This window comes from Oryzias melastigma, linkage group LG11 (assembly GCF_002922805.2).
Source record: "Oryzias melastigma strain HK-1 linkage group LG11, ASM292280v2, whole genome shotgun sequence".
Lineage (NCBI taxonomy): Eukaryota > Metazoa > Chordata > Actinopteri > Beloniformes > Adrianichthyidae > Oryzias > Oryzias melastigma.
This window is the reverse complement of record NC_050522.1, coordinates 10,508,530-10,525,316: the sequence shown is the minus strand read 5'-3', so window position 1 is coordinate 10,525,316 and position 16,787 is coordinate 10,508,530. Positions and strand designations below refer to the sequence as shown.

Sequence of the window (16,787 nt, the reverse complement as noted above, 5' to 3'; positions counted from 1 at the left end):
AAAAAAAAAAAAAAATAAAAAAAAAAAAAAAAAACACGCCTACTTTGAAGCATGGAGGTGGAAGGATCATGATTCGGGGTTACTTTTCAGCAAATGGGACAGGATGATTAGGGATTAAGGAAGGTATGAATGGTACCATGTATGGTGATATTTCTTTTGCAAAAAACAGTAAAGAACAGTAAAGATGAAACACGGTTGGATCGTCTCAAACACATTTTAAGGTTCTGGAGTTGTCTAATCTGCCATTACCAAACAAGGTTTACATTACTATGTATTCAATTGTACTTTAGTTAATGACCAAATACTTATTTTTTCTGCACCCTTGTACTAATAAATAGATAAATAAATAATATTCATTGGGATTTCTATGATTCTTAGTTATCATTCAGTCTCTCACAGTATTATACACTTTACAGATATCTCCTAATTTTAGATGGGACAACTTGCAAAATAAGGGACTGCCAAATACTTTTTGTTCTCAGGAATTGGAATAATACCTTTATGGATGGTTAAGTTAGACAAAAAAATCTATGATTGTTGATAATTATTCCCAAGGAGCACATGGTTGAGCCCTCTGGCTCTGATGGAAGGGATTGTGTTATTAGGAAAAGGGTGACGCTTGTTTTAATTAAATTATCACCTTTCCAACCATAATAAAAAATGTTGCAGCATGAAGTAATGTGTAGATTATAAGCAGCAGTAGAGGGTAGATGTGCTGAATATGCACGTTTCAGCCTCACCTGTCTCTTCTCCTCTGGGGCTTTGAGGAACAGAGCATTGATAACAGCGACAGTATAAGTCTGAATGTCCTGGTCAGTCCTGCAACCCCCCAAAGAAAACATGTTAAAGACAAGACTCATAAAGGCAGCTTACATAAGAAACACAACATTAGTAAAAAGTCTGGACAAGTAGTGCTTACACCGTCAACTTACCCCTGGAGATGAGGAATGAGCTGTCCGATGGTGATTTCTTGCGCCACCTTGTGGTAGAGATCCTGACTGTTGAGCACCATGGACTCTAGGATGGCCAGGGAGCGCTGCAGCACGGCCGTGTCCATGGCCGCCTTGTTCACATAGCTGGCAATCTATGAACAAAAAAAAGTTAAAAAGTTGGCATGAATAATAATAATGACTTAAAGCAGGCAAAAACCTACTGACTTTTTATGAGAAATGGACTGAATGACCCCTCCCCCACTTGTGTTGCTAACATTTTCTTTCATACTTTTTGTTATTCAAGTTATAAACCGACTAATCACTTTACATCCCTTTAAATGCACAATTTTTGGGGGGCTAACCTTCTTGATGAAAGCCACAGAGAACGTATCCCAGGAGACAATTCCATGATCCATCAGCTCCACGAAGGCTGTCAGAGTAAAGGACAACAAGTCGCCGAAACTGCAGGACAACACAAACAGACCACAGGAAAAAGCTCATCATCAGATGTCATTAACAGCGGGACTGCAAAGCCCAGATGGCTTGACTGGAGGAGTCGGCAGAAGCAGAAAGATAGCGGAGAGAAGAGTTCAATGCTGCTGCAGAGAGTCAAAGGAACAGGTAAAGTTAGTGGAAGACACTCAGAGCCAAAAGAGCACATGCTGGGCGCCGTTTAGTCAGGAACAGGAAGCTACGTCATGCAGTTCCACAGGTAGCACGAATCACTTGGATAAAGGAAAAAAATGATTGCTTGTTGGGAAGCAACTTTTGGTCTTTCATGATTTGATTTCAACTTTTAATGTTCTAGATTTCTTACATAACTCTAAAATCAGATTCTGCTGGATTTTAATACTAAACTGAATTCAGCTTTAATTGTATAAACCACCTTTGGCATCACTGTTACTCCCTTTGTAAAACAAATATCTGTGGTCTCTATACTTTACGTGCAGTAAACGTATCATTCATGACCTTCAAGATGGATTAGTAAAAGCAGCACATTTTTTTATTTAAAAAGAAAATAAACACAAATATACACTTGCTGTCTGAATTGGTAATTTAATTGAAAAAATGTTATGATTAAATTATTGTAAAAACAGAGTCAAAAGCAGATTAAAGAAGTAAATTTAAAAAATCCCGACATTAAATAAAACCTGTTTTTTAGCATCACATTAGAAGAGAACCAAGGATATGACATTCAAAAGAAAATTCCCGCAAATTATTAATTTATAACCACAAATTGGTATTTTGTGACCAAAAATATGCATTTCATTAGAGTTTTGTGGGCACAAATTAGCATACTGTTAGCATATTGAAGACAGAAATGAGCATAAATAGACAAATTGGGCATATACTTCAGTATTTTAGTATTTGTAAATCCTACAACTAATTTTTACCCACAAAATACTAACATTTTGCAAATAATTTCGACCTACTTGTTGCCACAAAAGATTCGATTTAAACCAAAATAAGCTAAACTGTGCACATAAATTACCATTTTTAAGGTACAAATTAGCATTTTTAGCACTATTTGCACTGGACAGAAATTGGACGCATATATTTCCTACTAATTTGTGACTACAGAATAATTTTCTTTCTCCCAAAGTAATAATTAATGGCTACAAAATGCATATATAATGTACATATATGTATATAACACATACATTAAATCATGCCCAAAATCGATCATTTGTAGCCACAAATTATAATTTTGTGAACACAAATTAGCATATTAAAGTCACAAAATTGCATTCTGTGGGATAAATTATGCGTATATTTTAGTATTTTAGCTTTTTTTTCTAATTCCTACAACCAATTTGTGGCCACAAAATACTAAATTTTTGCACCGAAATTCTAACTTGCAGTAAATAATACCTACATGTTGCTACGAATGTTAAATTGTGGCCGCAATTTAGCATTAGCATTTAGCATTATTAGCCTTTTGCGGGCTAAATTACCCACAAAAATCAGTATTATTGTAGCTTCAATATTTATTACTAAATTTTGGCCACAAAATACAAATTTTTTGTCACAAAATACTAATTTTTGGCCACAAAATACACTTGTTTGTCTTAAAACGCTAATTTGTGGGTATAAAATCCTAATTTCTGTGCAGAAAATGCTATTTTTCCCCACAAATTGCTCAATTGTGCACACAATATACTATATCATGGCCACAAATTAATAATTTGTAGTATTTTGATGCTCCAAATGCTCATTTTATTACAATTTTGAGGGCATAAAATAGCATTGTGTGGGAACAAATGTATGCTTTGTGGCCACAAATATGGGCACACATTATTATTGTAGTTCTTCTTACTAATTTGTGGCCACAAAATACTTTTTTTTCTCTACAAAAAAATTATAATTTATGGACAAAAAATACTAATTCCTGACTACAAATTATTAATTTGAGAAAACAATCAGCTTTTTTTTATGTCATGTCCAGGGTTCCATACATGAGCACAGGTTTGTGAACTGATGGAGAAGAGCCTAAAGGTTCTTGGATGAGCAACAACACATTATGGTTCACACGCGTAGATGATTAGTGAAGTCACAATTAGTAACCCACAGGCAGAGGACAAAAAGTCCTTTTGGACAAACCACAGTTTTACCCTTTAAAATCTTCCAAACTAATTAAACAACAGATGTATTTTGGAAGATTTAAAGAAAAACAAAAGTATGCTTAAGATTATTCTGCAATGAAAAAACTATAAAGTCAACAAGAAGCTGAGGGAAAAGCTCATAGTAGGTGCAGAGAAACCCCCCTCGCCCTCAGCACCATTATGTAAAGATCACCAAGATTTAACGTGAAGTAAGCTGTGGATCAGGTCACAATTTGACCAACTGTTAAACAAAATTATGCTTTCAATTATTCTTTTTTTTTAATAAGTTGAATAATCAGTAAATCTTGGCCTTCTTTCAGTCTGTGCTCAAGAATCTGAGAGATCTTTTGACCACATGCAACACTCATTTAAGAACGGAAGCCAGTTAGTTACACGAGTATGTTAAAAACTCCCACAAGGCACCACGGTCGGTCTTAATCATGCAGACTCAACCAGCAGGTGAGGAAGAGCAAATGACATTGTACAATCGATCGCCGGGGGGAGTGGGAGAGGGAGGGGCTTACCAGGGCTTCATAATCTTCTGTAGTTTCTGATAGCGCCTGCAAAAATTTGAAAAACTTTGGTGTCACATTTGGTAAGAAAACAACATGAACTTAAATTCTTTACAGAGACGGGACAGGGAGCAACACACACGAGTCCAACACAGCTCTGAAAGAGAGCAGATGTGAGTATCTCTTCAAGGGAGTCAAACTAATGGTTTTTTTTCTACAAAAGGAATCCAAAGTTTAAAAAAAAAATAAATAAATAAAAAAGGAAAATGTTTAAATAAATATAAAAAATGTTGCTTACTCAGCTACAGGAAGCACACAAAGCAGAAATGTTGAGGAAACAAAGGAAAACTCAAAGCACAAAAAATGTATTTGGAAAAGAAAAGTGTCAAAAAAAATAACTACATAGTCTTAATCTGCTAATCAGTACTTACATGTGAATTAAAAAAATCAAAGGTGTTTTTTATATTTTTCTGTGTTACGGGTATTGAATGTTTATTTAATGGATATGTATAAAAAGTTAAGCCTCTTATAATGTAAAAGGAACTGACTACAATAATAAACAGAAGCCTACAAGGGGCGGAGCTACAGGGGGGCAAGGGTCAATATTAGTCTCTATTAGTTTTTAATTCTGCTCAATAAAAACTGTTTTATAACCAAACAAATATTAGTAGGTACAGAATTTTAGAAAATTACAAAGTAAATAATTAAAAATTAATAAAGTGTTGAATAAAATTTAAATAGTTGAGTATTTTTTTTTCTGCTTTTTACAAATAATTTGTAAATTACACCTATTTTTTTTGAAAACTTATACTTTATAATTTCCATAATGGAGGCCGCCTCAAGATCATGTGTTGGACGATTAACTAAAAAAATACCGCTGTTCCTGATTTTACCAGAAGATGGAGACATCTGTCCATAACAGCAAAAATAATGTTTTCACATGGACACTGTACCACGTGTTTGGCAAAATCATTAAATCACAGAGCAGCCCAGCCAACAGGGAACTTTAAGACCCGCAGCTCCTAAATAATTATCTCAAAACAAATTTCCTGGCAGATGGAATAATATGTGTGTATGTGTGTTTTTTGTATCATTATGTGCTTCTGTGTTTCATAACTGTCTTCTGTTGAGATGAAAATGAAGTCGATCCACACAAACACGCCATTCTCAGTGTCTCCTCAGCTGAATACCCAGTGATGGTGATTTACATAAAGTAATATTTTCTCACAGGGCCAAGAGCACAGTGGAATACATTAACATCTGTGCTGCTTTAGTGATTCTGTTTAGAGAAATTAAAATATTTGATCACTACTCCGAGGGGAATGCAAGCTAAAGCTTCAAGGAAAAATAACTTTTTAATGCTTAAAATCAGCGTCTTAATGACTGACAAAAACATCTTCCTTTCCAAGTAAGATGGCATTTTAAATTTCCCAAATAAACATTTTTGTCATGGGTCAGATCAATTATAACATTTGAATGAATGGTTTCATTGTGTGTGTGTGTGTGGAAGTTGGATAATGAGAATTGCAGGAAGCAGAAACAGAACGCACTGCAAATGCCTGGCAGCTGCAAGTTCGTGCCGCATGTCAGCTTGTGAAAGCATCTACATTTGCACATTCTCATCTTCGCTTTGTCTCCCTATAAGAGGCATGGTGTGCCTCTGATGTACAAGCACAAAAAATAAGCGAATGCACTTTTCCTCCCCAGGCACCAAGGCTGAGAAATGTCACCTCAGCATAATAGATTCCCACTTTAACCTGAGAGAAAACGTTCTCTAGAGCCTTCGGTCCCTTTTAACACACTAACGTTTCATATTCACATGCCACTTGAAGCCATAAGATGAACTAATAAATGTTGTGCTGGGCGATAAACAATACTTCCGAAGATCTGTGACCCTCACAACCTGATGATGAGGAAAGTATGTCAGATACTTTTCTTTGATAAACTTTCTTTTTCTTTTTGCATATTCTTGCATCAGGTTTATAGTTACAACAATCTTTCTGGAGAAGTTCTTCAGTAGATCTTGCAAAGAATTACAGGACTTATTGGTTTTGTAATTACACTAGGGTGGCTAATGCTACTAATGTGGCTAAAGCTTCTAATGCAGCTAACGCTTATAATGCGGCTGACGCTTATAACGCAGCTAACCCATCTAATGCAGCTAACACTTCTAAAGTGGCTAACCCTTCTAATGCGGCTAACACTTCTAAAGTGACTAACAAATCTGAGGCGGCTAACACTTCTAACGTGACTAAAGCCTCTAAGGATGCTAAAGCTTCTAACAATGTTAAAGCTTCTGACGTGGCTAACGCTTCAAATGTGGCTAACAGTTCTAATGGTGGCTAAAGCTTCCAACTAGGCTAATGTTTCTGACATGGCTAACACTTCCAATGTGGCTAAAGCTTATAACATGGCTAACGCTTCTAACGATCCTTAAACTTCTAACGTGGCTAACGCTTCTAATGCTTCCAACAATCCTAACATAGCTAAGAATTCCAACTTGGCTAAAGCTTCTAACAAGGCTTACGCTTCTAATGATGCTAACGCTTCTAATGTGGCTAATGCTTCTGATCTGACTAAAGCTTCTAACGTGCCTAAAGCTTCTAATGTGGCTAGCGCTTCTAACTAACGTGGCTAAAGCTTCTAACAATGCTAACGTGGTTAACGCCTCTAATGTTGCTAACTCTTCTCACATGGGTAAAGCTTCTGACTTGTCTACAGTTTCCAACGTGGCTAACACTTCTAACATGGCAAAAGTTTCTAACGATGCTAACATTTCTAACGTTGTTAATGCTTCTTACGTGGCTAACACTTCAAAAGTGACTAACGTGTGGCTGAGAATTAACACTGAGCAACTCCAGAACCTCTTGTATTTATGGTGATATGTGGATCTGAGTATGATTTTTTTTAGCACTAAGACAGGATTAAAAAAAAAAACAAAAAAAACAAAGATCCACTCCAATAACATTTTAGTTTTTGGTGTTTTTAACATGACCTTGTAGTGTTTTTCTGATGATTGAAGACATATATATAGACAAGTAGGCTCAAAATTTCATTTATGAGTATTCAAATCACTGTGAATCAGGAGCAGATGAAAAAATGAAGTTTGCAAAATATTGTAATATAATATTGTATTGTACTGCCCCTCTGCAGAAACTATGTCCCAGAAAGCGTCAAAGGTTTGGGGATTTTGACCAAAAACTCCATTATAATACTTAAAAGACCAATGGGAACACTTAAAATAGATCAAAAGGTGATCGGTGTGGAACTTTAAGTTTGCTAAAATAGTGCCAATTTGGCCTTTACAACTCTAAGTAACTTAATTACTTATCTTAAGAATGTATTTCTGCTTAGGCTTTCAAAATATCTGCCACATTTACTGGCAAAATAAAAAAAGAAACAACAAAAATAACAAAAAAACACAGAGAGAATTGAAATCTTCTATGCCTGAGAGGAAAAATGCATTAACAGCTGGAAAAGTGGGGCAAAAAGACATCCGACTTACTCAGTCCCACTCTCCACCATCTGAGTTAGAAGCGAGATGCCGTCCAGGTTAATGAACTCCTGTGCAAAGGTGATATCCCGGGAAGCATTGGCCAAGTCTTTCAGCGCCTCAAGCTTTGCATCCATGCTGGATGACTGGATTCGTTCATGAAGCTGGAGAGCAGTCTGATACTGAAGGGTAAGAAAGAAAAGAAAAAGCACACAAACAGGGATATTAACACAAATCTGAATCAAGTCGCGAATCAAAAAACAGAACTTTGTTCCCCGACTTACAGGAGAGGTGGTCAAACGCAGAATGGAGCCATTCTTGATGTTGTTGCGATTCTGTGAAGGAGTTTCAAGATTCAAACAGTAAATACCAAATCCATTAAGACTTCTTCTTTCCTTATGATTGATATTTTTACTTATATGATAAAATAAACCTTTTCTGTTATGTAGAAATTTGTAGAATCAGCAATCTGCAAAGCAAAGTTTTCATTGCTTCCTAGGGACCACCTAAGGGCATGAAATTGGAAAAAAGCACAGATTTATTATGTATTTAAGTCTTTTTCTAACATGACTTTTCTCTATGTAGAAAGCAAAGACGGTATTTTAAAAAAAATGAATCTCAGCAATGCATTTTAAATGCAAATTGTGCAGACTTACCCGTCACAAACCTCCTTGATGATGGCTGAGAGAGGCTTTTTCTGTTGAAAAAACAAAGCCACATTCAGGTCACGCTCTTGGTTTGACTACTTAATACAGAGTTTAGCTCAGAGTGGGCTGACATTAATGTCCAAACCAGGAATGACAAAATGATAGGCTGCCTTCTAGGGGCATGTTTATGGGACGTATGAATTGTGGGAATTCCGATCATGTCTAAAGCCACATTTATTCATCATGACTGTGTGTGCAAACAGTTCTGAAGACCAGCAGAGGGATGTTTTTTAAAACGTTATTGTTTCAAGACTTCTGGGTGATTTCTGCTAAAGCAAATCCTCATTAACGTGATGCGTTGATAAAAAGTTGGTTTTACAATGACTTCACATACAGACCAACAAAAATACATGTACTTTTGTAACCATTTAGAATAGTAAAAGTAGCTTTGTAAAGTATTACTTTATATCAAAGAATGCAAAGATAAAATTAAGTAAAATTGTAAATTTCAGATGTAAAACATGGAACAAGACTTTCTGTTATTTTCATCACACATCTACCAAATGGTTCCAGAGTGCAGCTGTGTCTGCAGCTCCCCCCTCCCCCATAGGGGATGGGTCAAACGCGGAGAACAGATTTTACACACCTTACTGCGTGAGAAATGATGGGACTTAAACTTATTTGCTATTGCCTTATAAGCGTTATTCTGTTCATAAAGATATTCATAAGCATGTGTAAAGCCTTTATGGGAAATTTACAAGGTATTTATTAGCATAAGCAACCTATAAAGACATACACAAACAAGCCTTTATTAGACATTAATAAGACATTTATTTAGTATTTATATAGTTCTTACGAATATCCTATAGGTGTTAATAAGCTCCGAATAGATATTTACCATCACAGATGTTTAACAAATGTCTTACATTTGGTAATAATGCGGTAATAAGATGCTTGCAAATATATTTATTAGTTTGCAGATGTCTTACAAATGCATTACATGTGTTGATTTGTTTTTTCAAAGTAAATATTATAATAACCGTGTCTTTTTTAATAGTCAATTGACTGCTTTACAGACTGATAATCTATATGATAAATAAATTCATATCTAGAGGACTCATTCGTAAATTACTCGTAAGCAGTTAGTAAATATTTCAGCTGTGTCTTTGTTAATAGTTTATTGCTTGTTAATGTCTTATATCTAGATTAGGGAAGCTTAATTTAAATGTTTACTAAATATTTAACTTTCAAATATGAGTCTAGAAAGATAATCTTTTTTTGCATAATAGAAAATCTGCCTACACTTAATTTAGCAGATAAGCCTTTATTTAGGTAGGTCTCATAGTCAAAAATACTGAAGCAACTTAAAAGATTTATTTTCTCAAAAGAAAAAAACTTTTCATACATTAGTAACAAAAAAAAGAAAAATTAACATAATTTTCAGTTATAAAAACTGCAGTTTCTTACTCAAAATAACAAACTAAAAGCTTTTCTGCTGGGCAGAAATAGACAATAAAAGAATCAGATAAAATATCCAAGGTATACTGACGGACACTACAATCATGTATCATTTGGCTATTAAAGTCTTTTCACAATTCAGAGAACCCATATCAAATATTTCTCTGAAACCTTTTGAGTTGTAGATTTTTGAAGGTATTTCTTCTTTCATTTCAGTGGATAAAGAACATTATCTAAGACACAACTCCGTTAAAAACAATTACTAGACTTAGAACTTTAAAAAAAGTCTATGTAAGTTTGTTTAATATACAGAGTTTTAAAAAAAGATATATATATATATATATATATATATATATATATATATAAATTAGATTAGAATTCAACTTTATTGTCATTGCACGTGTCTTACACAGCAGCAAAATGCAGTTTGCATCCATCCAGAGTGCTTTAGCAGGTATAAATATATATTTATATATATATGTGTGTGATTAGTGAATGAATGAATGAACTTCTTTAGTGAAAAGCTTTAGTGAAACTAACTTTATATGAAATTCCCCAGTGATTTACATAAATATACACAGCAACAAAAAGAATGACTTTAAATGACTTCATTAACATGAAAAATGTCAATGCACTGCAAGGCATAATTACAACGGATTCCTAATCCTACCATACAACTCATCAAACTCGTAATCTGTTCCTGCTTTGCCTTTACAACAAGTAAACCACAAAAAGCAGCAACAATTAGGTATGCTGACATAACTTAAGAAAAACAGTCACACAGGATAGTTAACACCTGTGTCAACAATGAACACAGCTAAAACAAGTTTGTAAGTCTGAAAGGAACGCCATCTCTATTGGTCTCAAGGCAACAACTCTCCATAGCCATTACTCACGAATCCATACACTACAGCATGGTCTATTGTTAAGAGAAAAACGAGGAAGAGGAGGGAGGTGATAGCTGAAAGACAAGAAAGGAAGAAGCACAATGGGAGTTTCAGCTGAACAATAAAGAGAGGAGGAGAGTGTGTGGGGGGGGAGAATGAGAGCAAAAGCAAGAAAAGACAAAGAAAGGGAGGAGAAAACAGGTGGGACAAGAGAAAGATAAGACAAGGGAAAGTGACGTGAGAATGAGGTAAAACATTTTCAAAAGAAAATGCAAAAAAGGCTCATCTATATCATTTAAATTTTAAAATCCTTTTTGCACTTTTACTATCGTTTTACTTTGGTTTACAGCTTCATTCTCAGGGTTATAAATTAAGTCAATTGATCATCCTGAAAAGACTACAGGAAGTCACTGCGGTGTTTGGGGACATGGTGTGTACCACACTCAATATGGACAAGAGGAAGTGACGGAAAGTTGTCTCAGGAGGTTAGAAAGAAAGATATAGACAAGTATGCAAAAAGGTTAAAAGACCTTACAAACAGCTGGAAGTTGCACATATTCAGAAATTTAAGATTCATGGGACTGTAGACAACCTCCCTGGATGAGGCCGAAGAAAGAAATTTGATGACAAATCAAAGAGACAGATAATACGAACGGTAACAAAAGAGCCTAGAAAACCTCTAAAGACATCAAAGGTGAACTTCAACATCAGTGTCAGATTACACCATCAATTGCTGTTTGAGACAAAGAGGACTCAAAGGGAGACAAACAAGGAGGACACCATTGTTGAAAACAAACTATAAAAAAGTCAGACTGGAATTTGCCAAACTGCACGTCGACAAAGCCATTGGGAAACTTTCCTATGGACGAGTAAGACTATAGAGGGAACATTTTGCAAGGAAGCATCAGCTCTATGTTTACAAGCAAGAAAACTACGCTTGTGCCTCCCGTAAAAAAGGTGGACATGATATTATGTCTGTCACGGACACCAGTGAAGATAAAAAATCCTTAAAAAAAGGTTCAATTTGCTGTCTTGTGGGGTCCAGATGACCCCACTTTTAATGTAAACAAGCCTCTTATAGCACAAAGGCTACATATAAATATCTGACCCATTCTCGACAATATGAGCTATTTATGCAACAAAACGGCTACACACACACAAAAAAGGCTAAGAAGAATCTAAAGTGTTGTCTGGGAAAAGCACCCTTTTAAACCTGAGACAACGGGAACAGTTTACTCGTGAGGAGTGGGCCAAAATACCTGCCCACTGATGCAGGAGTTTCATTGACAGTTACAGGAATTGTTGCACAGCAGTGAGTCCCTTAAAAGGTTGTGGAACAATAGCCTCATTTCCACTGAGCGGTCCAGTCCAGTTCAGAAGGAGTCGCATGGTACGGTCCAGTTCATTCTTGCAAGCCTCTCCACTCAGTTAAGCCTTGCTTCCACTGAGCGGTTTGTTTTCACAGCGCATGTGTGGTGTAAACCACTAGCATGTCGTTGTGTCATTGGAGTGCGATGTCTAGAAAACCAACATCAATGGAGGTCATCCAGCAGCTCGTCTTTTTCTTGCTTTACTGATTGCACATTGTGTTTATCAGTAATTTAATGTTGTCTGAAAGAAGATTCTGGGCGGCAAAGAAGAATACCGCCATAAAGAAGAAATAGAGGTATATTGGTGCTTTCTAAAGTCGTCATCAGCGGCTCCGCCCCAACCGTCCAACAGATGTGGGTCCTCAAGAGGTACGGGTCGGCATTGTAAAATGGGTCCTTTTTACAATAGAAGCACCTCAATGTTTGAGACACTGTTTTGTTTCAGTTCAGTATAGGATTTATGTATTACGAAGCTACAAACGCAAAATTCTGAAAAGTCCTTTTTTTTTATTTGCTAATAAACAAATAATAATGAAGACAACCCCTTCAGCTGGCTTATACTAAACTACGTGTAATGTAATTGAACAATAATTAATTCATCCGCCTAAAATTTTGCTTAGCAATTGTTTGACACTTTCAACACAAACATACTGGTAACCAGAAGGGATTCAACGGTTCCTTTTCACTCCAATTTGGTTTAATGGCGTGACATACAGTTCGGCTCTGAACTGTAATTGTGGCATTGCTACTGGCGACCTTTCAAGGGTGTACCCTGCTTTTCTAAAAGTAACTCCAGCAATTTCAAAACCCCAGAAGGGATTTGGAAGGTTCAGGAGATGAGTGAATGAATATCATCCTTTTTGTCCAGCTCTGAGAGTCTTGTTGATCTGACTTATTCAATTTTAAATAATGCTGAATTACTTTGCCTTAATTATAGCCTCCTTCGTTACATAGCTGAACATTTGAATGCTGCGGCTCCTTTAGGTGCAATGATCTTTAATTAAGGGCACTTCCTTGGGTCTAATTGGACAAATTGTTGAAAACAACACCAGAGCAGGATCTTACCCTGATCACATCCACTCTGCCCTTATGAGGCATTGTTAAGAGTGTAACAGCAGAACTCTATGCAACAATCAGGAAAAATATAAGATGAGCCATTTGCAGATTTTTTAAGATCATGTGTGCACCTACCTGATCAATCTCCATGAGCTTGGGGAACGCCCCTGGCCATTCAATGGCCACCTTGACGATGTCTGCAGGTGGCGGCATGGCTGCAGGGGGAGGAGTTTAGTGTAAGTCCTGCTGCCTCACTCCTCAGTCAGCACTGCTGGAGATGGATCATACAAGCCTGTGGAATGACAGAAAGTAAAGGCAAAAATAAAAAAATTAGGCTTTGGCCAAAAACTAAGACAAGTAACTTAGGATGTGGGTTATGGAAATCATACAAGACTGTAAAGAATGAAAAGCCAGCACTGTGCTGAAGGATTCATGAGACACTGAAACAGCAGTGCCAGGAGGAAGCTGCTGGGATTTGTTTAAAGAAAATATAAGGGAACTAGGCTTTCCTTGATACTACTAGCAAATACTTGTGGCAGCATGTCAATACACAACACATTATTATTCCCAACAAATATAAGATCAATTTTCAAACCCAAAAAAGAAATAAATACAAAACTTGTCATCTGCAAATTTGAGTACTGCGTTGGAGGATTGGGTCACTGTCCCGTTTCATGTGTATAAGGAGAACAGAAAGGAGGCTTAGTACAAAATCTTGGAGAAAACCAATGCTGAGCAAGATGATGGGGGAGAAGTTGGGACCAAATTTAACATGTTTTACATTTCTCAACAAACTTTTTGAAATATATTTCTCTTTTTAAGAAGACGGTTAAAAAAAAACACACACACAAAATGCTCTGTTAGACCATTCAAAAATCTGCAGAAAGGTGTGGAACATTTTGAATAAAGTCTGCATTTTGAAGTGTACATTTCAATACCAAATGAAGTAAAGTTTATTTGTCGTATTCTCTGGTTATGTACAAAATAATTAATTCAAAAACATGTAAGCTCACTGATTCATTGTTCTCTTTTTTGCCTCAGACACAGCCAATGAAAATGGATAGATTACCCGCTCAGTGGTCCTGTGGAGAGTGTCTACCCTGAGACCAAAAGGTTGTGAGTTCAAATCCAGGGCCGAGTTATAACGAAGACTAAAATGGTACCCAATGCCTCCCTGCTTGATACTTGGCATTAAAGCATTACACTGGGGGGGTTAAACTACCAAATGGTTGCTGTGTCTTCAGCTCACCCCTCCCCCAGGGGTTGGTCAAATGCAGACAACGAATTTCGCACACCAAGGTGTGTGACAACTAATGAGTCTTTAACTTTTAGATGTTCCGGTGGCATTGAAGCATCCCCACAGTTTATATAAAACAGACAACTAAACTAATTAAACTCTAACTAAACTAACTTAACTAAACACTGTCTTGCTGAGGTTCATACAACTATGGGATGTCTTCATTCGGTCTGTGTGAATAAGTAAACAGAGGCAGCTACTGCTATAAGACAACTCCTTTTTCAGCTAGATTCCATGAACTCTGAGAAAAATCTTTTACACTAGAATATAATTTTATGATTTAGAATATGATTCTGGCTTTAACTCCCACCCTCCAAATAAAACTCCAATACCAAAATTAGTTTCAATGCAACTGAGAATTTTTCAAAGCAAATCTAAGTTTTCTGTTTGGCCAAAATGAAAAACCTCAAAATAGAAATTAAATAAAAATTAAAGCTCAATTTACCAGTAATTGAGCTTTAAATGAAAACTTACTATGGAAGTAGCTCAAGTGGCTTACGTTTGTACAGTTAACTTAACAGATTAATAATTCAATAGGAAAATATGACAATTTAACACAGAAGGACGTATTTTTTTATGAATGACAAATGACACTTTTTGAGTTGCTTTTGTTACAACCATGTAACTATTCTATAGGAAGTGTCAAAGTGAGGTAGTTCCTCTGTTTCATATTCACTTTATAAATAATGAAAGAAAAGGGAAGTGCGATCAAACTGTCAAATTCTACATCTCTATGCATACAATGCAAAAATGAAGGGCACTAAGACTTTTTCACTTAGAGCTACATTGAAATAGTGTGCATCCTGGAATTAACTGTAAATCAGGAAATTTATATTTATAAATCAGTTTCTGTACATACAAATACTTTAAATTAAAAACAAAAAAAGAACAAAACTCCATACAAAAATCTTAAAACGGTTTCATGAGATACTTTGGGAGCAATGCAGGGAGTACAAAATAAACACCAATTGCTCAAAAGCCCTGCATGGTAAATTGAGCAATATCATGTCTGCATGCTTGCATATGCATCCCTTGACAATACATATGGTCATCGAGTGGAAAATGCAGCAAAGAACCAAACCAAAAAGGCAAAGCATGAGGATTTTACAAGCAAGCTTTTAGGAAATCTATGATCCCTGATGGGGCAACCAATTCACATTTTTCATATCACTACATTGTTCATAAAAATGGGCTAAGACCAATTCCTGAGAGAGCAACAGGGTTATGTTGTTTTTTAAAAACATATATCTTCTGCACATGATTTTAGGTAGAATGAACACATTATGCAATACATACAAATGCAAACAATGTCGGACAACAGAGCAAAAAGGCTTATATACACTCGCATTCCTTTAAAGATGGTACCCAGACTGAGACTGACCTGGCATATGTGAGTCACCCCATAATATTCAACACAGCCTTTTTTCAAGGGGCTGTTGCTATGGCAGTCCCTGCATCAGTCCCTGCAGTCTCTGCCTCAATGGCCTGCAATGTGAATGCTCTTTATTTCTAAACTCGGTGACATATTCCAGTCACAAATGTTGAAACTCAAGCAAAATGAGTAATTTACCCCTAATGTTGTGAGCTTCAGTACACAGATATTATTCGTCTCTACTATTAAAAAGCAGACTGTTTCATAATGTATGTTAAATGCTTCCTGAGACTAAGCGTCAGTGATTAAGAGTTTGGATTCCCAAATTACTCTGTTCAAATTGATGCAGATGAAATATTAGATTTTTTTTTTAACCAGCTAATGTCCAGAATGTTCTCTGATTCTCTATCCTGTACAGACACTAAATAGCAGGGCTGCCCAATCTTTACCTAGACCGACCGGTGCAACAACCACATCATAACCCCTCTCTCAATCTCATGCTCCATTTTCTGTCAATCGTGATCAAGAATCTAAGATATCTAAAGTCCTCTATCTAGGGTAGGAGTGCACCAACAGAAGACTAACTAAGATTCTCAGGTCAAGAACCATGGGAAGTGCCCCAACCCATGCTGGAAGTCCTGGCTCAATGATCCCAACAGGACAACATCATCTGCAAAGAGCAGAGAGGAAATCTTGCAGACCCCAAAGGAGACAGAAATTCTGTTCATAAAGATTATTAATAAAGGCAGTGATAGAGGCCAGTCCTACCAGAGTCTAACTGGAAATTCGCAATCGGCTACAGAACAAACAAGCATGAATATCCGTGATGTACGAGATCGCTCATTTGTAATCCTCATAAATATTGTAAAGTAAGAAACATAATCGTAAGAATCATGGTTTGATCTGTGAATTGTTAATCTTGATTAATGAATCTGATTGCATCATAAGCAATGATCCTATGTCCCAATCCCAATTATCTTAGCCCCCCACAACCGTTAAGGACTTACCCTATCTCGCCCCCCTACAACTTTCTGGTGCAAATATCATTGGTATCAGTAGTCAATTTGCCCGCGTTAAACGTATTTCTCTTCAAAATATTGTACCTTTATCATCATTAAAGAATTATCTTAAAAAAAATCTTTAAAAAAAATTCTAAATAA

At 36.2% G+C, this 16,787-nt stretch overlaps 1 protein-coding gene across 1 annotated transcript in view; it reads right to left on the bottom strand.

Annotated features, from left to right (window-relative positions):
- Positions 1 to 16,787, bottom strand: part of elmo1 (engulfment and cell motility 1 (ced-12 homolog, C. elegans)) — a gene marked incomplete in the record, with an annotated part of 93,489 nt that overhangs the window by 30,773 nt on the left and 45,929 nt on the right. Inside the window, 9 exon segments of the mRNA XM_024298658.2 lie at positions 741 to 819; positions 933 to 1,084; positions 1,295 to 1,394; positions 4,060 to 4,095; positions 7,553 to 7,722; positions 7,825 to 7,875; positions 7,974 to 8,046; positions 8,197 to 8,237; positions 13,094 to 13,250. Of these exon segments, the coding sequence (XP_024154426.1) occupies positions 741 to 819; positions 933 to 1,084; positions 1,295 to 1,394; positions 4,060 to 4,095; positions 7,553 to 7,722; positions 7,825 to 7,875; positions 7,974 to 8,046; positions 8,197 to 8,237; positions 13,094 to 13,171 (780 nt within the window).